This window comes from Melanerpes formicivorus, unplaced genomic scaffold (genome assembly GCF_026170545.1).
Source record: "Melanerpes formicivorus ecotype bairdi unplaced genomic scaffold, bMelFor1.0.p_v2 SCAF_29, whole genome shotgun sequence".
Classification (NCBI taxonomy): Eukaryota; Metazoa; Chordata; class Aves; order Piciformes; family Picidae; genus Melanerpes; species Melanerpes formicivorus.
In genome coordinates, this window is record NW_027142381.1 from 6,007,685 (window position 1) to 6,028,311 (window position 20,627).

Consider the following 20,627-nt stretch of genomic DNA (forward strand, 5'->3'; position numbering starts at 1 on the left):
TACACTGTGATTTCTTCCTTGAGTCTTATTACTGCTCTATTCTAGGAAGGATAATATGTTCTCTTAACAGGAGCCTAGGAAGCCCCAAGCTGAGTAAAGGGAGGGTGGTATTGGCAGTCCAGTGGTGTGGGCTTTGCTGCATCTTCTCAACTTGAGCATTGAGAGACTCTCCTGGTCCTGAGAAGTCACTGGGGATAGTGTTGGCTACCATAAGGTGATGGTCTTCACTTAAAAGCACCTTCAGGGTGCTTTCAGGGGGCTGTGTATGCAGGGAGGAGCAGCTCTGTAGTGAAGTCAGCTGCTGTCCTAATGAATTCTACTGGAGGGGTTGTTGGGGGTCTGGGCGGGTGCAGCGTGTTGGGGACCTGTGGGCAAGGATGGGTGGAGGCCTGGTGATTCAGGTGTGAGTGGGACAGCTGCACCTAAACATGGGCCCTAGTGAAACCTGCCTCAAACTGGGGAGCTCTTTTTCCACAGTTGGTGCCAACAAGTGGGGCCTTCCCACTGAAGCCTGGGTGTCATCAATGGGTGGGTTCAGGAAACCTGCCTGAAGAGGAGGGATGTCAGCTGTGTGTGGTGGGGTTTAATAGGTGGATGTAGTCATTCAGGTTTGACAGCTGCTGAGCTTGAAAGAGCTTTGAAGTGTAGCTGTGATGTCTGGTTCTAACTCAGGTGTCAGCTGGGTCCTGGCAGCTGTTAAAATGGAGGTTTTCTCCTCCCTCCTTTTCCCCTCTGAGAAAGGAGGAAAGAAGCTGAAAAAAACCAGAATGTTGGTTGAGAACAGGACAGTTTCCTACTCTTGTGCAGGGATAGAGATTAGATGAAGGGAAAATCTGGAACAGGAAACTACCCCAGCCAACCCCTTTCCTGGCACGTGACACAGCATGGTGTAGAACATAGGATCCAGCCCACTCCATACCACTGGGCAGCAGCCCTGTCCCCCCATTCCCTGTAGTGGGGCCACTCAGCTTAAACCAGTATGTTCTCCACCCCTTACTCTATACTAAGTCATGCTCAGCAGCACTCAGTCATACCACATTATTTTGTCCTCACCCAAAGTGAGAGCACCTGGTGGCACACAAAAAACTCCATCCTGCATTACACATGAGATGCATCCAGGTCCCCAGGCCAAATCAATCCACAGGTGGGTTTGCCCTGCCCTGAAGCACGACTCACCCAGACCTTTCTCCCTAGGTATATGTATGTACCACAGGAAATCTTTTGGTACCTTCTGCAGTGCACGGTGCTTTGGACTGGGCAGGGGCAGCTTGATTAGTAGATCCACTGGTGTTAACCAGCCAAGTGGCTTGTGCTAGATGTGCATCCCAGTTTTTTAACTCCTCCCATTGCTTTCAGGATGTTTTTTAGTAGGCTGTTGTTTGACCTTCTCAGCAGCTGGTGCATGATAGGGGGTGTGATACACCCACTCAGTGTCGTGCACCTTGGCCCAAGTGTCTGTAAGGCTGTTTTGAGGATGAGTGCTATTATCTGACTCAATTCTTTCCTTGGTGCTATGTCACCACAGGACTTGTTTTTCACAATATCACCAAGGTTGGAACGCTCTTCTAAGCAGTGGCATGGGGCATTGGGTATGTTTCAAGCCATCCAGTGGTTGCTTCTAGCGTTGTAAGCACACAGTGTTTGCCTTGGCAGGTTTATGGCAGTGATGGAACCAAGCTGCCAGGCTTCCCCATATTTATATTGCAGCTTTACCCACTTGGCCTGTTTGGTTGCAGCAGACATTTCACATTTATGGACAACCTGTGCTACACTGACCATGGTTAAGACCACCCCTCAATCTCAAGCCCACCTGCATGTCACGTCCCTGCCTTTGTGACCTAAGGTATCATTGGCCCACCAGGGCAGAAATAATTCACTTTTATGTTGCTGGCCCTGATCCACCTGAACCACTTGAATCTTAGCAGCTTGATCCACCTGCTGGTTGTTGTGATGTTCTTCAGTGACTTGACTCTCGGGTCCATGGGCATCCCCATCTGGGGAAGAAACACAAAAAAAACCCAGAACAGGAAACTTTACAAGGTACAGAATGTATTACAAGCCCCATAAACTCTGGCCGACCCTTTCCTGCCCTGCAGTGAGCATGGTGTAGACCATAACAATCCAGCCTGCTCTGGTGCTCTGTGCTGCTGGTAGGGGGGTAGCCCCATCCTCCATCCCTTGTCCCTCCTATTTGGGCCAGTCACCTGAAACCAGTACACTAACTTTGGATATATTTAATGGTTTGCTCCATTAGCAACTGCCCCCAGACATAGTCAGAGAGGGAAAGTGAGGGTTAAAGCAGTGAAACTGCGGGAATACTTTAGGGTTTTTGCAATCTGTCACCAATTCCCAAGGCATCACATGGCAGCTGTGATCCCAGCTGCTTGGCTACCCAGTTTCATATTTATGGAACATCAGTTCCATCATCAAACCCAGCCTTATTTGGAACTTGGAATTTCTAAATTAGACCAGTTTCTCTTAGCTGTTTTGCTAGAGTGAGTGGGTGAACGGCTGCAATTCGCACAAGGATTTGCTTTCAACCCTGCTGTTTTGAAGCATTTCCTACCGAGGCTGCTTTCGTAGGCAGCAGGAGTTCAGGTTTATTTCCTGGCCGCTGGATGTCACTGTTTGTCCACAGAAGCGTTTTTTTCTACCATGACCGCTGGGTTTCCTATCTTGCTGCTCTTTGATTGTCAGTGGAGCATTCCTTCAGGCTGTAATCCGGCAGAAAGGGAAAGACATCAAGTCGAAAGATACTTCCATTTAAGGAATAAGAGAGCTGGATCGTTCCTTCAAAGGTCTGAGAAGTATGTAGATAGGAGCCTTTAAATACTATGATGTAGGACTAGTAGTTGCAGAAATAGTCATGCAAATTAATTGAGCCCCCAGGGCTATCTGACAGGGAGTTATATTTAAGAATATTTGTGTTGTTTCTTAACCACGTGGCTCTTCTGGGGTCTGACCTGTTGTTTTGGAGAGAATTTTAATGGGTCGCCCTTGCATGCTCTTTTTACAGGCTTCCCTCCTGCAAAGATGATTTTGAGCTGCTGCTCCTTAGAGTGGATCAATGCTCTAATTTAATTACAGACACGTGTAAGTGGCTTTGATCTTCCATTTACAGCACAGAGAAACAGGATATTAATCATAAGACTGTTATGTTTTTCAGTGCTTGGTAAAAATGGGCACTTAAGTGAAGAGAGAATATGTATTTAAGGAGATGTGTTTGTGTCAGTCTTTTCCAAATGCCATCTTCCTCATGCTTCCTTTTGCCTTCTGTTTAAGCAGGTTTCAGTCACTGCTTTTTCTGCCATAAATGACTGTGCTGCCTTGTGTATAATCATAATTATGAATAAATTTGATAGTATCATTCAATGAGAATTCCTGATTTGACTTCAATTTCACTTCATAGACCAGAGTTGGACTTCTCTCTTCCCTGATTTAAGCTTTCCACATAAAGAGAAGCTTAGCACCATGAGACACATGAAAAAGCAAGAGGATCACATGTTTCTTTTGAAAACTCAGGCTGGCAGAAAGGAGAAATTAAATTGCTGGTTTTGTTCTCCCTGCATGCTGCTTTGGGTGGCTTCCTCCTAACAGCTGTGAGGGTTTTGAGTCTGGGTGGCAAGATGCTTGTTAAGCATCACAACCAGCTCAGCTGGCGAGTGCACAGCAGTGACATAATCCTGGCACTGCCCTCAGTATGCTGTCACTGGAAATGCACATCTGGGCATATTCTTGTGTCGTTTTCCTGCCCTGCTGCTCCTTTCTCTGTGATGGAAGCACAAGTGCTTACCCGCGTGTGCGCTGCAACGCGTGTGCGCATGTGTGTGCACATACCAGTGCCTCTGTGCTCCCCCAGCAGCTCTGTGTTTCTCTTTTGCTGTGGTGACCTCTCAGCTGGCAGCAGTTCCTTTCCCAGCAAGCTGCACATTCTCCTTCCTCTGTGTAAGCTATTGAAACCAGATGTTCAGAAGGAGCTCTGTTATGATGCAGTTCTGCTGGCTGATTTCATTCCATGGCTAGACTGGTGGGGCTGGCTCCCATGAAAGCTGGGGGGAAAGCCTAAAGGGATTTAACCTGCAAATCTGAGCTAAGCTGCTGGGCCTGAGTCTGTGTCTGTCATACCACAGCAAATTCAGTGAACACAACCAAAACAAAGTAAATCAGTGTGAGGCTGGGATGAAGGACAGGGGAGGTGAGATCTAGTCTTACATTTATCTCCAGATGTTTGTAGGCTGTTCTGTGGCTCCTGCTAAATCATTACACCTGGAAAGAATAAGAAGCTTGGTGTTGTTCCTGGGTCAGCTTAATTTTGAAACATAAGAATGTGAGAAATAAGTTTGTGATCTCATGCAAAACCATGAAAGAGGAAAAGGCAGCCTGCCATTTAATGGGTGTATTTATAGGAAGGTCATCTCACAGCCTGCATCTGACTCAAAGTAGAAGCCATCTGGGAATGTTTCTATGGGTGACGATCACATTCCAGGAAGCCTCACATCATCCTGCAGTCCTGTCAGATGGGGATTGCTTTAAGCTCTCTTTTGGCTCCTGGTAGGTTTGGAAGAAGTTCAGTGTGCTAGAGTTCAGTGTGTCATGATGTGACACCCCTTCATGATGTTTATGGACCAATGGTTAACTAAACATCTGAGATTTCTCATGGAATGTGTCCCTGCTATCAAGCTGTCAACTAGAAGAGCTCTTTCTGATTTTGTTAGGTTCTCTAGATGACAGAAATGGCTTTGTGCTGGAGAAGGCTGTTGAGACCATGGGTGCTGGATGCTTTCTTGCAGAGATGCTGTGGGAAATAATGGATCATGCTGCCTCCTCAGGCCTCAGTTCTGTCAGGAGTGGAAGAGAAAGAACTAAGACACTTGGTGTGAGCTGATGTCCTGTTTCCTGGTGTGCTGTTTTGTGAGTGGTAAGTGATGTTAGTGTGTGTGCATGTTCTCAATGACAGTCAGTTATTAGGGATGGCTCCCCAAAGCAGCCTCTCCAAGACTTGCACTCCCTTGGAGAACCAGCCCATTATGAAATGGGCACTGTTGGCAAATCAAGCAACCAGTGGCCTAAATGTTTTGCAACTGGGGCTGCTTTGTGTTTGTGATGAGCAGTTGACATTGTAAGGTAACGTTCTGGTTAGTTTGTTGTCCCATACATTTTGCACTGCCTCCTAGCTGGCTGTGTGAAGCTGTATGAGGAGAGCTGGCTTCCCACAGCAACAGTTGACTGCAGATGTTTCCACGAGTGCCTGATTCTCCTGGGGCAAAGGGAGGGAGCCTTGTGACAAACCTCACAACTCAACCACAGGCTCTAGCCCTGTCAGGGTCACATCAGCTGCCTCCCTTGAGGTGTGAGTGAACTGTTGTGGGAGGCCATGAGATGTTGCCTCTATCCGTGCAGGCAGGGGTTAAGCATTATGAATTTGCAGTAGCCAGCCAGCTTTCCCATATAAGAGCACTGCACTCATTGGCTCTCTCTTTTACTGAGAAATCTATCTAGTCATTTCCTGTGCAAGCCTTTCTTCACTTTGCAAAAAAACTGTACAGTTGAGTAAATAACAATAATCTGTGGTTATTCCTTCTCACAGGAACCACTTCTGGATTCTCTCATGGACCACCACCAACTAGGAGTGCAACGTTGTGCCATGAACAGGCTGCTACTATGAGTGTGATCTTCTCTGCAGAAGAAGAGGACTCCCACCCATGGATGTAAATAATTTGGGGTCTGCTTTCATGCTTGTTGATGCTTGTTGGTATTTGACTTGGTTTATACTGAGAGATTATTTGCCTTCTGAAAGATCTGTTGGGACTCCCTGTCAGATCGGTTCTTGGGTGGAGCTTGCAGCAACTTGGGGTAAGTGCTGAGCTCTTCCTCTTTTGACAGCAGGGCTTTTTTGTGCTGCGCTACTCAAAACGGCTTGGGAGAGTCACAGGAAGAAACAACTCAGCTCTTGAGTAGAGACACGAAGTTGAGCTGGCAGAGAGTGCTCTCTGTGTTTGCTAGGGGCACACAGAGTGGATGTGTAGGTTTTAGGGTCCTTTTTGTGAGACCGTTTTGCTTTTAAACCAGAGGGGCTGTCTGCACAAGGCTGACAGTAAGTAAGTCTCTCAGCGCTGTGGAGAGATGGAAACTGCAGCTGAGAAATGATTTTGGGGAAAGGAAGACAGACAAGGAGGAACAAACTATTGTGGAAGTACAAATAGCCCTGTAAAGGATCGGCAGATGTACCAGTAAGTGTTTTGGGGGAGGAAATCAGCCTGGAAGGGGATTACAGGGTGTGTGCCTGCGTCTGCAGAGGAATGTTTGCCTTTAGAATGTAGACTAAACTGAATGGCTGAATTATCATAATGGTTCGTTTTGAAAGCAGCCCTTGGGTTTCTTGCTGTGAGCTGCAGGAAGAGGTTTCCTGGCTGTTTTCTGCCTGGAAACGTTTCTCTGCATCCCAATCTAAGGCAGAATTCTTATGCTTTGTCAATTTACCTCTCTGCTGGTACAGGCTATGGAGTCTGGCTGTAGTCCCAGCAAAGGGAGATTTCTCTTCAGAGCAAACCTGTTAACCATTTGGAGGGAGTGCATGTGAATAAGATGGAGTTATTTTAAAAAGCTCTGCCTCAGGTTGGTAATCATGGATGTGCCCTTGCTGCCTCACAAACTGTGTGTGAGTCTGCAGTTGTGTGCTGGATGCAGATATCCGGATTGGGTGTGGATCTGAGATGCATCCAGGCAGATAGGAAAAGAAGTCTCGAAAAGAGTAAGAAAGGAATAGAGGAGAGATCAGATGAGAGGAGTGGGCTGGCTGGGTGCTCTGGTGAATACTGATGAATGCTGATGCAGATCTGCATCCAGATTTGCTCTTGGGAGAGCTGTGCCTTGTTCAGGCTCTGAAGGCTGTGAGTGTCCACATCACAGTTGGGGTGTGTGTTTGCCTGGGCTGTGGAGCTGGAAGTTCAAAGGCTGTGCTCACATAGATGACCAACAGCTCCAAAACACTGGGGAGATGCCACACATTTTGCCCCTGGATGAAATGTGAGAGTGCAGCAGGGGAACATAATCGGTGGATGTGTTTTCCCTGCAGAAGCAGCATAATGCTTACCAACAGAGAACATGAACAAACTTATCACTGGTTCAGAGCTGGCCTGCAGTTAGTCTTATCTTTTTGGCCACTTGGTGGGTAGCCTGTGTTTGCTGCACTGAGACAAGAACAATGATCATGGCCTCTTAAAGATCCACTTTCTTTGCCTTTTATGTAAGGAACCTGTGCTGCTGCCAACAGGTGAGGTCATCTCACAAAGGGGCTTCAGATGTTCTGCAGACAAGTTGCCTGTATTTCATGAACTGCTTTTGAACTTCTTATTTAAGGCCTTCATCCTTTATTCCAACACTCCTGCTGCACAGAGTTTTATTGAACCTCTCTCGAGGAAGCCACAGTCAACTGCAGGAACGTTGGAGCTGGAAACAGTTTCCTCTCTGTGTCACACCAAACACATCCTACATTTGTGAACAAACTATGGAGACTCTTCCTCTCCCTTGCAGGTTTAGTCTCCCAGTGGGGAACATCTTTGGTGGTCTGCAAAACCATCTCTACTAGAGATGGCTAACTTCACAAATGGGCAGCCCAGCCCAGGTCAGAGGAACAGGTTGATGGGATTGCTAGAAACAGATGACAGTATCCAGGAGGATAAACCTGAGTCTAGTAAAAAGGAAGAAAGATCAGGACATGGAAAGAAAGGAGAGACACGACCCTTGGAGACACCTTATCAGAAGGAGAGCAGTGACTTTTCTCCTAAAGTCAAGATCAATCTGAACTATCGGCCAGGACTCATCAGCAAGTAAGTAACTGTTGGTTATTTGTCAGAGGTGTGATCCCTGTTGCCCTGTACTGATCCTGCTGGTGGGGACCTATGGACTTTACAAAGTTTAGACTAAATGTGGCCATGTAGGACTATTACAGATGTGTTGGGTGGTGATTGAAAGCAGAAAGGAGGTGTGTTAGCTCTTTCCATGGGAGGTGTGTGTATAGGGTGTGTTGTGTGTTGTGGGTATGTCTGAACTAACACTGAAGAAGCAAAGTTGGGTGCAAGAGCAGCTTAGCACTGCACAACCAAACTGTTTTTGCCAGGTTGGGGTGTAAACCAGCTCATGGAGTGCTTTACACCATGTGATGGGACTGACTCTGGTCCTGCAGCTATCTTGGGCTTCTCTGTCTTTGTGCTCTGGATACGTTCCAGGGGTACACATCAGACTGGATCTGGGAAGAGCTCCAGCTGATGGAAAGAGCAGACACATAAGAGGATTCTGGGAAATTACTGTCTCTATTTTTCCCTTGACTCAAAATAAAAGTCTTGAGGTTTTTTTTCTGACAAACATTTCTGTTTCCCTCCTTTCTCTATGCTGCCCCACTGGAACTTATTTGCACACTCTTGACATCCACTCTCCAGAACTTCTTAACACTTTGCATTTCTTCCGTAGCCAAAAGGACCCAAACCGCTTTGACAGGGACAGGCTCTTCAGCGCAGTCTCCAGGGGCAGCCCCGAGGCACTGGATGGTTTGCTTGAGTACCTAAGGAGGACCTCCAAATTTCTCACCAACTCTGAGTACACAGGTAGAATGATTCTATGATTCTATGATTCTAGATTCCTGCTCAGCACTCTACGGACAGGTTTAGCAGAAGCAGTGTTCGTTAATGCAGGAGGGAAGCAGAGCAACCTGCCCGTGGTTCTTTGCTTCCTCCAGCATTCTGTCCATCCTTTTGTTTTCCTAGTGTCCACCTGAGGATTGTATGATATAATTATATACAGCCTAAGGCTTTTGCCTCTATTACAGGCTAAAAGTAAGAAAGACCTTTAAAATCATTATTGTGACAGTTAGTTTCTTAAGCAGGTAGTAGGGATGTGTGCAAAGTACTTGCAGCACCCTCAGTACTCTTTTTCCACTAGATGCAAAGACTGGCAAGACCTGCTTAATGAAAGCCCTGTTGAACTTAAAAAATGGGAAGAATGACACAATCCCACTTCTGCTGGAAATAGACCGAAAGACACAGAATCCCAGGCCTCTTGTCAACGTGTCATGCTCTGACTGTGACTATGGAGGTAAGCTTTCTGTTCTGACACTGTGTTAGAGCAGCTTCCCCATTAGACAAGTGAGATGTGCAGGTACAAGGGAGAAGAGGAGATCTAGAGCTCTGGTGCACTTACAGTAACAGCATACTCACCCTTTATTGCTGATTCTGGTACTGCATCTTCTTCAGCCTTGTATTAACACACTTCTGCAACTTTGAAACCAAAATGATACATATTTAATGACCCAAGGATATGAGAGGGTTTGCTCAGGAAAGCTTAAAAAGCATGTCTGAAAGTGACAAAGCAATAGCATGTTGCTATTAAAGAATGACTCCTGCTGTTTGGGTTATTTTTTTAATAGCAGTTTCTTTACCCTCTCAGAGCTGCTTTGAGCCAGGCAGGGGTAATTGCCTGGTCTTGTGTTCAATTTCTGGTAGTCTTGAGCCTTGTTTTGTGACTCAGTGTTTGCAAGGTGCTTTGCCACTGAAAGCTGTGGAAAGTCACCAGTTGCCATCCACTCCCTGCCCAGCACTGAGAGAGACTGCAGGAGTGCTCTGCAAAGCCTACAGTGATTGGAGAGTCCTTTGCCTGTCCCCTCTGATAGCAGCACTGAGTGACAGGTTTTGCCTGTCTCCCCAGGCCAGACAGCACTCCATATTGCCATAGAGAAAAGGAGCCTGGATTTGGTGAAAATTCTAGTAGAGAATGGAGCTGATGTCCATGCCAGAGCCCATGGGGAATTCTTCAGGAAGAAGAAAGAAGGAGTTTACTTTTATTTCGGTGAGTCAGTGTGGACTATCTTCCTTTGCTTTTTTTATTGCCTTACTACTGTGTTATGCCACTAACTCTCAGCTGGGTTTGCCCCTCTCTGTTTGTGTTTTGCCTTCTCCACTGTACTGTAATCAAGCTCTTAACTTATTTGAAGGGCAGCATCCTTTCACAGACTAGGGTGCTCAGTGAGCATTTGCCATCATCTTTGGGTTTATGTATTTAATCTCACCTGAGGGGCTTCAGACACAAATACTTGGTTAGTTTAACTCAGTTAGGGGTCTTGGAAAGTGTTTCAGCTGCCCTCACAAGCAAGGAATAATTGCTTACTGCAAAACACTTTCTGAGTCTAGAGACACTGAGAAATACTTTGTGGTAAAACTGTGGGCTAAATACCTTTTCCTAGAACTGCTTTCTTTTTCTCCCTTTAATTCTTTCCCACTCCCTTCTGCTTCCCCTCCAAATACTGTCCTAATCTCTTCAGGTGAACTCCCCCTCTCTTTGGCTGCTTGTACCAACCAGTTTGATGTGGTGGAATACCTTCTAAACAATCCCCACCAGAAAGCCAGGATCCAGGAGCAGGATACACAGGGCAACACAGTCCTGCACGCCCTGGTGATGATTGCAGACGACACCGAGGAGAACACCAAGTTTGTGAGCACAACATACGTTGAGATCTTGAAGGCAGGCGTGAAGGTTGACCCAGCCTGTAAACTGGAGGAGATAGTGAATTATGATGGCTTAAATCCTCTGCAGCTCGCGGCCAAGACAGGCAAAGTGGAGGTAAAGGCAACTAGAGGGAGTCCCTGGGGTCACTGAGAAACAAGGATGACTGTAGTGTACATTCTCATCATAGCAGTGGGGTTTGACAGAGGAGTGGAAGTGTTTAAAAAGAGCCTGGATGAGGCACTTGGTGCCATGGTTTAGTTGATCAGATGGTGTTGGGTTGGACTCGATGATCTCAAAGGTCTTTTCCAACCTGGTTAGTTCTGTGTTCTGTAATCTTGCACCCAACCCTTAGTAGTGCTGCTGCTAGTGGCAGCACTGCAAGAGGCAATAAAGAAGGCCTTCTCCAGGCCATTCCAGTTAGTGTCCCACAGCCAAGACAGCTGGTCTGGACCAAAATTGGTTCTATTCCTGAAACTGCTTATGCAAAATGTAGTTCAGTTGCCTCTTTTTAGCCAGATGCTCTGGTGTTTGGCTGTGTTGGAGTGCATAATGCAGAAAGCCAAATGTCTTCTGCTAGATTGTGATTTGGGTGTGCTTGTGTCGCCCTACACCTTCATCACATCCACATCTTTCTGGTGTGCATCTGGTTTCTCTGCAGATCTTCAGGCACATCATCCAAAGAGAGATCAAGGAGCCAGCGTACAGGCACCTGTCGCGCAAGTTCACGGAGTGGACCTATGGACCCATCCATGTCTCTCTCTATGACTTGTCCTCTATAGACAGCTTTGAGGAGAACTCTGTGCTGGAGATTCTGGCATACAGCAGTGACACACCAGTGAGTGCTTTTACTAGAAGTCAGAGCCAGCAGCATTTCTCTCTGCCTTTCTGTAGTGTTGCTGTGCAATTATGCAAATCCTGAAAGCGGTGTTTCGCCTGACTGTTCTTCTGGAGGAGAAAAGCATGATGGAAGCATTTGCATAGCTTATTGTTTATAGCCTCTGACAACAGGAGAGAAATTTCTCATCCTTTTGTTGTTCTAACCTGGGTGTGGCCAAATTCCATGAGGAAACCAAGCAGAAATAGCTTCTGATGGGATGGTTGATTTGTTTCATGCTGACAGGCCTGACTGAATCAACCCTTAGCAATCACCCCACTGAACTCCAGCCCTGACAAAGAGAGTCCTCTGGTGAATCTGCCCTCTGCTTGACACACAGGCACAGTTTTTATTGTTTGTTTTTCCATAGAATCGCTACAAGATGGTGGTTTTGGAGCCACTGAACAAACTGCTTCAGCAAAAATGGGAAACATTTGCTTCCAAGAGATTCTACTTCAGTTTTGTCTCATACTTGTCATTCATGATCATCTTTACAGCCATTGCCTACTATCAACCCTTACGGGTCAAGGTAGGGCCAGCCTTCTTTTATCTGGAAAGGCCTGAATGGATGGAGCTGAGTTGAAAAGGTGCAGGGTGGTTCTCATCACTGCCTCTGCCTGTCTAACAGTGAATTTGGGTTTTCTGCTTGTATTTTGCAGCCTTCATTTCCAGTGGAGTTCACAGCTGGAGGCTTCCTGTGGGTCTCTGGTCTGATCATTATCTTGCTGGGAGGCATTTATCTAATCTTTGCTCAGGTATGGGGATCTCTTGTCTAGTTCCTTTGCAAGAAGGGGAAGAAAAGGAAAATATCACTGACATGGAGGCAACAAATTCAGTTCTCCTGACCTTAGGATGTACACGAGTGGATGACAGGAAGGAATCCTGCTCTAAGACACCGAGAATGTCAGCGGGACCTAGCAGTGACAGGGGGGTGGCACAAGCCTAGGTTGCTGGGCAAGAGGAGGAACAGATTCACAACAGCAAATGATTAAGGGAGACTTCTGTGATTTATGGTACTGAAATGCATCCTTGGCATTTAATGCAGTCTATTAATAAAGACATGGGGCTGAGCCATGATTCAGCCTTTGTTTATTCTTGCCCATTATAACTAAGGCCCTTTTCTCATCTTGGAAGGATGGCTGGCTGAAATTTGGGATCTTAAAAATTAAAGCATGAAGAGGAGCTTATGGAGCAAATCTTTCCCCTGAGCAATAGGCTATGCTGGGCAGGAATCAGCCTCTGGCACACCCTGGGTTTTGATGAATGGCTACCATTGATTTCTCTCTATCAGAGTCTGTACTTGCGGCGGAGACGCCAGTCCCTGAAGACCATGTGTTCTGACAGCTGCATTGAGATCTTGATGTATGTCTGTTGAGCTTTTTGCACAATCAAAGCATGGGTGAAATTGCTTCTCCTCTATGTGCAGCTAAGTTGCCCTAACACTGCTGGAGAGGTGGTGAGCAGGAAAGGAAAGATTGATTCCCTGCCACTGTCTCTTCCTTCCATCCCTTCCCTGCTTGCTTCTCCTACCTGCTGCACATTGTCCTAGCCCTGTGTCGGGTTTGCTGGGTAGGGTCTGTCCTTGGATTTGTAGCAGGATACAGTGAAGGTCAGACTCTCAGTCATGCCACAGTTAAGAACATGTGCTTGTTAGAAAAGGAGCTCAGGTCCTTAGTCATGCTGCCACTGTGGCTCAGAACTGGTTGAAAGGAAAACAAGAACTCAGTTTGCTGAGGGGAAGTGTGTAGAGATCCATGTGTGTGCATGTCTGTGTGCATGCCTGTGTGTGTCTGTGCATGTCTCTGTGTGTGCATGTCTCTGTGTGTGCATGTGTCTGTGTGCATGCCTATGTGTGTGTGCGTGTGTGTGTGTGTCTGCATGTCTCTGTCTCTGTGTGTGCATGTGTGTGCATGTCTGTGTGTGTGCATGTGTGTGTCTGCATGTCTCTGTCTCTGTGTGTGCATGTGTGTGCATGTCTGTGTGTGTGCATGTGTGTGTCTGCATGTCTCTGTCTCTGTGTGTGCATGTGTGTGCATGCCTGTGTGTGTGCATGCCTGTGTGTGTGCGTGTGTGTGTCTGCATCTCTGTCTCTGTGTGTGCATGTGTGTGTGTGTCTGTGTGCATGCCTATGTGTGTGTGCATGTCTGTGTGTGTGCATGTCTCTGTCTCTGTGTGTGCATGTGTGTGTGTGTCTGTGTGCATGCCTATGTGTGTGTGCATGTGTCTGTGTGTGTGCATGTCTCTGTGTGTGCACGTGTTCCTAAGTGCTAACATTTTTTCCATGTAATACCAGTTAGGTGAGTTACATCAAGCAGCTCAGAGTTTCCATGCTGTGAGATGAATCTGTTCATAACAAAGCTGCAGCAATTTGTGTGTCTGGTTACAGCAGGATTTGCTTATATAAACTGTGTCTGATTAACTGCTGCTTTATATGCTCCGTGTAGCCTCGTAAAATGTCTTTGCTTGTCCTTGCAAAACAAAACAGATCTGCAAATGGGCCTTTTTGATGAGGTGAGGCACTGTGTCACTCATTCTGTCTCTCTCCAGCTTCATCCAGGCTTTCTCATTGCTGCTGTCAGCAGTCCTGTATGGTGCAAGTTCAGAAAACTACTTGGTGGTGATGGTGGTCTCCCTGCTTTTGGGGTGGGTGAACACACTGTACTACACCCGGGGCTTCCAGCGCACTGGCATCTACAGTGTCATGATACAGAAGGTTAGTACTTGGATCAGACTTTGTATGAAAAGCTTTTGGGTGTGAGGAAATGACAGAAGTCCTGCAGTTTATTCTCTGAAGACAGTGAAAACCATAAATGGAATCGATGTGCTGACTCTGGAAGCAAAGACATTGCAGAAGGATGTTAGATCAGTGTCTTGAAGGAAGTACAGTTGTGGCACACCACTAGTTTGCTGTCCTTGAACACAGCAAGTGACAGCAGCTGAGACCTGTTTGTCATAAACCAACTCAAATCTGGAACTCAAAATCAGTGCCAGTTCTGTTGTTGTGTTTCCAAGCCCATAGAGGAGTCTGGGACTAGGAAGCCAAGCCAAAGCAGAGGTGAAATGAGGCACCAGGAAAGAATTCTGATCACCACTGGTGTGAAACCCAATGGAGGTGGAAAAGAAAGAGATAGGTGTGAGGAAACAGTTTAAAACCAGCCCTACTGCTCTTTATGATGATATTTATTTCTTCCCAAGAGCCTGTTCATACAGATATAATGTCAAACTGGTTCTTGTAGTACTCTCAGATTGAGATACCAATGATGTTACTTACCTGAGGAGGCAATTTAACATAGAATCATGGAATCATAGAATCAGTCAGGGTTGGAAGGGACCACAAGGATCATCTAGTTCCAACCCCCCTGCCACATATTGTAGTAGTTTAAGAAGCTGGATAAAAGCATATTCCAGCTCCATTTCAATCCTGTTGCTGGGGGTTGGCTTATGATGTGTATGACAGGAGATCCTCCTGGTGATTTCATGTGAGACAAAGAATGGCAGCTCCTCCTCCTCCTCTGTGTTTCAGATTATCCTGAGAGACCTGCTGCGTTTCCTCCTGGTGTATATGATCTTCCTCTTTGGCTTTGCTGCAGGTAAGGACCTGCTCAGCATTGTTTTGTAGGCTGGGCTGCAAGGATTGCATTTTTCTGAGGAAGATTCAAATCCTGTTTTTCTCCTAGCTCTGGTGACCCTGATGGGGGATGCTCCTTCGGTCCCTCACAACAAGTCACTTGCTCACCTGGAGAGCTCTGGCAGCCATGCTATGTATGGTGGGCTGCTGAGTGTCTCCCTGGAGCTCTTCAAGATCACCATTGGGATGGGTGACCTGGATTTCCAGGAGCACACCAGATTCAGATACTTTGTCACGTTCCTGCTGCTTCTCTTTGTGACCTTCACTTACATCCTTCTGCTCAACATGCTGATCGCGCTGATGAATGAGACTGTCACAGACATTTCTGGTGACAGCAAAAGTGTCTGGAAGCTGCAGGTGAGGAATGGAGATGCTCAGCAGTTAGGTTATGGCCCAGACTCCTACCTGAGTCGTACAAGGTCATGGCCCAGACTCCTAAGTGAGTCTCATAACAGAATCATTAAGGTTAGAAAACACCTCTAAGATCAAGGCCAACCATCAACCCAACACCACTGTGCCCACTAAATCATATCCCAAAGTGCCATGCCTATGTGTTTTTTGAACACCTTCAGGGATGGTGACTCCACCACTTCCCTGGGCAGCCTGTTCCAATGTTCCACCCTTTCAATAAAGAACTGTTTCCTGATGTACAATCTAAACCTCCCCGGTACAACTTGAGGCCATTTCCTCTGTCCTAATCAGAGAAGAGAGTGCCTGTCTTGGACCTAAGCCTCAGCTGTACACTTCTCTTTTACATAGATTTGCCACTCTGGGGGGTAAATCCTGACATCATTTTCAGATGTTATTAAAACTGATGCTGTTTGCATGGCCTCCAGCCAGTCCACATCCACATGCATAAGGAACATGAGAGGGTTAGTGATTGGTGCTATTAAACTAAGGAGCAAGGTTCCAACATGATTTTCTAAGTCTAAGTAGTTTCTGCCTGGGGCAGATTTAATCCAGAGGGGCTGGGCTGTGTGTGCTTTGTTTTCTCCCTGACATGGGCTTCTTCTTTCAGAGGGCTATTGCTATTCTAGAAATAGAGAAGGCTTGGCTGTGGCGCCAAGGTGGGAAGAGGAGATCTGGCTGCTTGGTCTCAGTGGGCCTCAATAAGAAAGATGAGAGGTGGTGTTTCAGGTAAGGGGGAGGTACCATTGCCCCTTATGCTCCAGCCTAGTAATCCCAGAATTCACAAGGTGGTAACCCTGCACCACCCCAAGGAATTTCAGCAGTGACTCAACAGAGTGACTCAACTGCGTGTTCCTGGGTACATGCAAATTGCTTGGTGACTGCAACGGTGTGAGAGCTGGCTGAGCCACTGGCATTGTCACCAAGACATGCTGTCACCAAAAGATGTCCTGTTCAACCCACACCTGTGCAAGTGGCTATGGTGCCAGGGTGTCTGCAGTGATGCCTTCTTTGCTGCTGCCAATGTAGCTGTGCCCAGAGCAGGCTGTGGTGAGAGGGATGCAGGCTGGTGGCTGCTATGCTCAGGAGCATGCAGCATGAGGAAGCAGCACCCCTCCTCACATACAGGGGCTAGGAGAGCAGGTGAACCTTCCTCCACCCAATGAACCCAGCTGCAGGCAGCACTTCTGTAACTCCAAGATGTTAGGGAGCACATATAGAAAGTAAACCTGGGAGCCTGTTCTCTGGGAGGAACTGAAGTATTTCAAAACAAAAAACAGAAGCCAGCACACAATATGCAGGAGGAGAAGACACTTAGACTACTGCAAATCTGTACTCAAAGAAAAGCTCTGTAGGATGTTGTTGCTGCAGCCAAAGCATTAGGATTGTGTTGGCAGGATGAGCTGGGTTGGCATGCTGCAGGACAACGAGGTATGGCCTGAAATGCTGTGCTCTGTGCATCAGTGTTTGTTCCATTTTATCTCTCCAGAGTAGAAGAAATTAAGTGGACAAACTGGGCAAAGGATGTGGGAGTTCTTAAGGAAGAGCCTGGAAACACCAATGATTCAGACATAAATCCAGAAGGTAAATTAAATAATGGAGATGGAAAAAGATAGTCAGGATCCTTTTAGCTTCCTGCTCAGCAACTACTCTTGGCATGTTACTGTGCTTTGGAGAGCAGAAATTTTAAGCAGGCCAACTTGCAGATGAAATTGCTTCCACACAGCATCCCTCAGTGGTAGCAGCAGCACTTGTGAGCTGAGAAAATAAACAACCAGAGTAGGTATGGACTTGGTCAGAGTTTGGAAACCACTGATGGGAATGAAGGAGATGCTATTCCTACTTACCTCTGGTAGAAATGGGCAGGAAAAGCTGCTGAGAAAAGCAAGGGCTGTGCTTCCCTGGGACCCAGCAGCCCAAGTGCTTGGTGGCTTTTCTAGGAAAAGTGAAATTGAGGCCAACTCATACTGCAAGTCTTGAAATCACAGGGCTTTGCTAGCACAACCAGGGCACTGGCAGCTTTGTCAGATCCTGCCTAAGATAACTGTGTTTGCTTCCCTTGTTACACCTGGGAAGCAACTCTGTGGAAAATGGAGAACTGTTTTGTCAGCCTGGCAGAGCTTGGGCAGAAGCTTCATCAACTTTAACCACAGCCTCCAGTTCTTCAGCATGGGTTTATCCTAGCTGGGAGTTTTGTAGGAGTGGGAAAGTTGCAACACTTGAAATACTATCTGCTGTATCTTGGGTTTTCCCTAAACCTGCACCCTTCTGAAAACTGAATCCCTTTGTCAGCTTCCTGCTGACAGAGGGCTGCTGTTTTTCTGTCTCCTGCTGTAGAGACAAGATCATGGAAACGGATGCCACAGAAACAGCTGAGATCAGCTGCCTCAGAGGAGCAGTCACTATTGCAGTCCCAGCTGTCAGCAACTGAGATGATGCCTCTAGAGGGAAAACCCAGAAATCTTTAGCAGGTTTTCTGAATTGCTATCTTGCTTCCATCTTCCAAGGAGTAGTTCTTCCTATAGCAGCTGGAAGAATTGAAGGCATTATCAGTATTAAAGTGCATTTCATTGAAGACTGTGGTTCAGCCTGTGGCTTTAAATATTTTCATGCACTTTAATCATTAATTTCCTCTGAAGAAATTATTTCTACTCAACTTTCTCTGCCTGACACTTTCTTATTAGTATGCCTAAAGGTACAGGAGCAAAGTCCCAGGGGCAGTGGGGAGTGGTCTTTGGGAAGGCAGTGCTTTGAGCTGTATAGAAACAATGCTGTTTGCCATAGAGAAGCAAAAGATGGAGTGACTCAGCTAAGAAGGGGTCAGCCTGTGTTGCTTTTGTCACAAGAGACTGCACTGGAATGCTTTGGAATAAAGAGTGTTGTAGAGGCATCAAACATTGGTAAGGATGGAGCTGGCTTCTGTGCAAAACACCTCAGTGAGTGATGGGAGTGGACAAACAGTCTTCAGCCTTCAAGAGCCACACTGAGTCTGTCAGCACCTGCAGTGCTGAGCGTTTAGCCCCCCTCAGAATTCCCATTTTACACTGTTACAATGAAGTCATTTACACAATGTGCACATTTGCTTAAGAGCACACTAGTGATGGGCATTTCCTCGACCTGTAGCTTCACATGGTGAACTTCTGAAGCATCTGCCTCACACATGTTACTTTGTAGGGAAGAGCAGCAGAATCCTGCAGGTGGCTTCTGAGAGGCAGATGGGGCAAAATGTGCTTAATGTTTCCTGTCAGCCTTAGTGGGCATCATCCTGTCTTGCTGTAAACGATTGCAAGGAGCTCATTGCTTTGTGTGATGTGCACACTGCCTCAGGCAGGGTGGGGAGCATTCTTTGACCTTTGTGGAAAGAAGATAAAAATGAGCTGTCTCCCTTTTAGCCCTTCCTTAAAAACAATAACATGCAGCATTTCTCTGAACTGTCAATGCCTCAAACTTACTTAATTGAAAATCTTCATCCCTGGGCATATTTTTCAGAGCTTCAGCCTCCCTCAAAAAGGAAGAGATGTGGTCAGCGTGGACTACAAGATCACATTCCTGATTATATTTCACCCAGCACTGTGCTGACCTCACTGCTGTACAAGTTAACTCTTTGCTTTTTCATGGCCTCATGTCAGTTTATGCAGCCACATCTGAAAATGTAACAGCTGATGGTGCACTGGGTGCAGCTTTCATGCAGGGAATGGTGAGGGGCAACCCTGAGCAAACTGCAAGCTACAGATGTAGTGTGGGGTGTGCCTGCCCATGGCAGGGGGGTTGGAACTAGATGATCCTTGTGGTCCCTTCCAACCCTGACTGATACTATGTTGGCAGCACCTTTCCTTCAGTAAGATAAATTCTGCAACTCAAGATCTCCTGTCTCTCATTTCTGCTCTGAGCAGGTGAAGCTGGGAGGTTTGTCTTTTGGAGACAATCATCTTAGTCCTGTTGCCTACTGCATGCACATGGCTGGCAGCAACAGCTCTGCTTTTAAAACATATTCCCTGTCACTCCAGACAGGTTCTTCCCCTGTGCTGGATAATTCCTCTGCAGCCTCTCTGCACTGGGTCTTTGAATTGTAATTAACTTTTCTCACTCCAGCTTCTGCTGTTTTCCTGCTTTGTGAAGCCTTCAGCTGCTTTTTCCATCTATGGCTCTGTCCTAAGTGTTCCAAGATTTGGCAAGGTGCTCATATTGCACAAAGGGATCATCTGGCATATGGTAATCTATTGCTGTGCTTGGTGCTTTGCTGTGGTAGGGACACTGAGATTCTCAAGAAATGCAGAGTCAGATCTGCCATCCCTGCCTGGAATACACAGCAAAAGAGAAATCTGGCTTTCCAGAAGTGTTTTTGATAGCTGTGAGAGCTTGCATTCAAGATAACATGCCTCAAGCCATTCCTTGAACCTGCTTCTCTTCAAATCCCTCTCTTAAGCTTGCAGTATTAGTTTTATCTTTTGATCTGCATCAAAAAATGTTCTTAAACATCTGCTGTCTGCTGTAAAGCAGGGCTGTGGCATTCCTGGTGCTTCTCAGTCACGGCACGGGCCTCCAGTCCCAGTCCTCTTTAAGCTCACGAGCAAAGGATGATGGACACCAGACAGGGCCAGGCACATGCAGCAAACAGATATGTCAGGTTGGTCAGAAGGTTTAGAAGTGCCCATGCTGTTGGACAGGTCTTTGATGTGCTATGGAGAAATGGAGATTTTTTAAGAGTTAAAACCTCTGTGCAGTGAGAGGTGAGTCAGCACCGTGGAGATTTGTAGCAGTAACCTCCCAGGTTTCTGTACTTCATGCAGGCAAAGCTCCTCTTTGGTGTCCCCATCTGAACCACTTCTCATTTTGGTCACATCACAAACAGGACATTGGTCTGGGGTTTATTCTGAGGGATGTCTGCAGTTCCTTACAAGAGAAAAGATTTAGGTGCTGGTTCATAGCTTTGAAGGCCCAACAGGACTTTTGGGATCCACTCTTACTGTCCTAATGTTTTGTCAAGGAACACTTCAGTCATTTACTCAAGAACCTCTTGTGACAGGTAAACCCACCTGTAAGTGAACCCACCCTGTGCAGATTGGCTTTGCAGGGCTCTCAACTGAGAGAACAGAAGCCTCTCACAACTGGCAGTGAAGGAACAGCTGCAATTCCTGTCCTCTATCTGCTCTGTAAGTATGAGCCACAGAGACTCTGAAGGCCCAGCCATGCCATGAAGAAAAGACAGCAGCAGCTCTG

At 46.6% G+C, this 20,627-nt stretch overlaps 1 protein-coding gene across 8 annotated transcripts; it reads left to right on the forward strand.

The window, feature by feature from the left end:
* The first annotated feature begins 4,902 nt into the window (after positions 1 to 4,902).
* LOC137449314 (transient receptor potential cation channel subfamily V member 2-like) lies at positions 4,903 to 18,302 on the forward strand. Of its 8 annotated transcripts, XM_068154693.1 has the most exons (18): positions 4,903 to 4,918; positions 5,588 to 5,708; positions 6,497 to 6,615; positions 7,534 to 7,829; positions 8,470 to 8,603; positions 8,938 to 9,090; positions 9,700 to 9,840; positions 10,313 to 10,611; positions 11,156 to 11,332; positions 11,742 to 11,900; positions 12,031 to 12,126; positions 12,663 to 12,733; positions 13,919 to 14,084; positions 14,895 to 14,961; positions 15,049 to 15,356; positions 16,018 to 16,136; positions 16,897 to 16,991; positions 17,745 to 18,302. In XM_068154693.1, the coding sequence occupies exons 4-18, from the start codon at positions 7,591 to 7,593 to the stop codon at positions 17,873 to 17,875; spliced, it is 2,355 nt and encodes a 784-aa protein (XP_068010794.1). In that variant the 5' UTR covers positions 4,903 to 4,918; positions 5,588 to 5,708; positions 6,497 to 6,615; positions 7,534 to 7,590; the 3' UTR covers positions 17,876 to 18,302. The 8 variants fall into 8 exon arrangements, with proteins under 8 accessions (XP_068010794.1, XP_068010795.1, XP_068010793.1 ...); XM_068154694.1 differs by lacking the exon at positions 4,903 to 4,918 and having other exon boundaries at positions 5,495 to 5,722; XM_068154692.1 differs by lacking the exon at positions 4,903 to 4,918 and having other exon boundaries at positions 5,495 to 5,708.
* Positions 18,303 to 20,627: the final 2,325 nt, after the last annotated feature.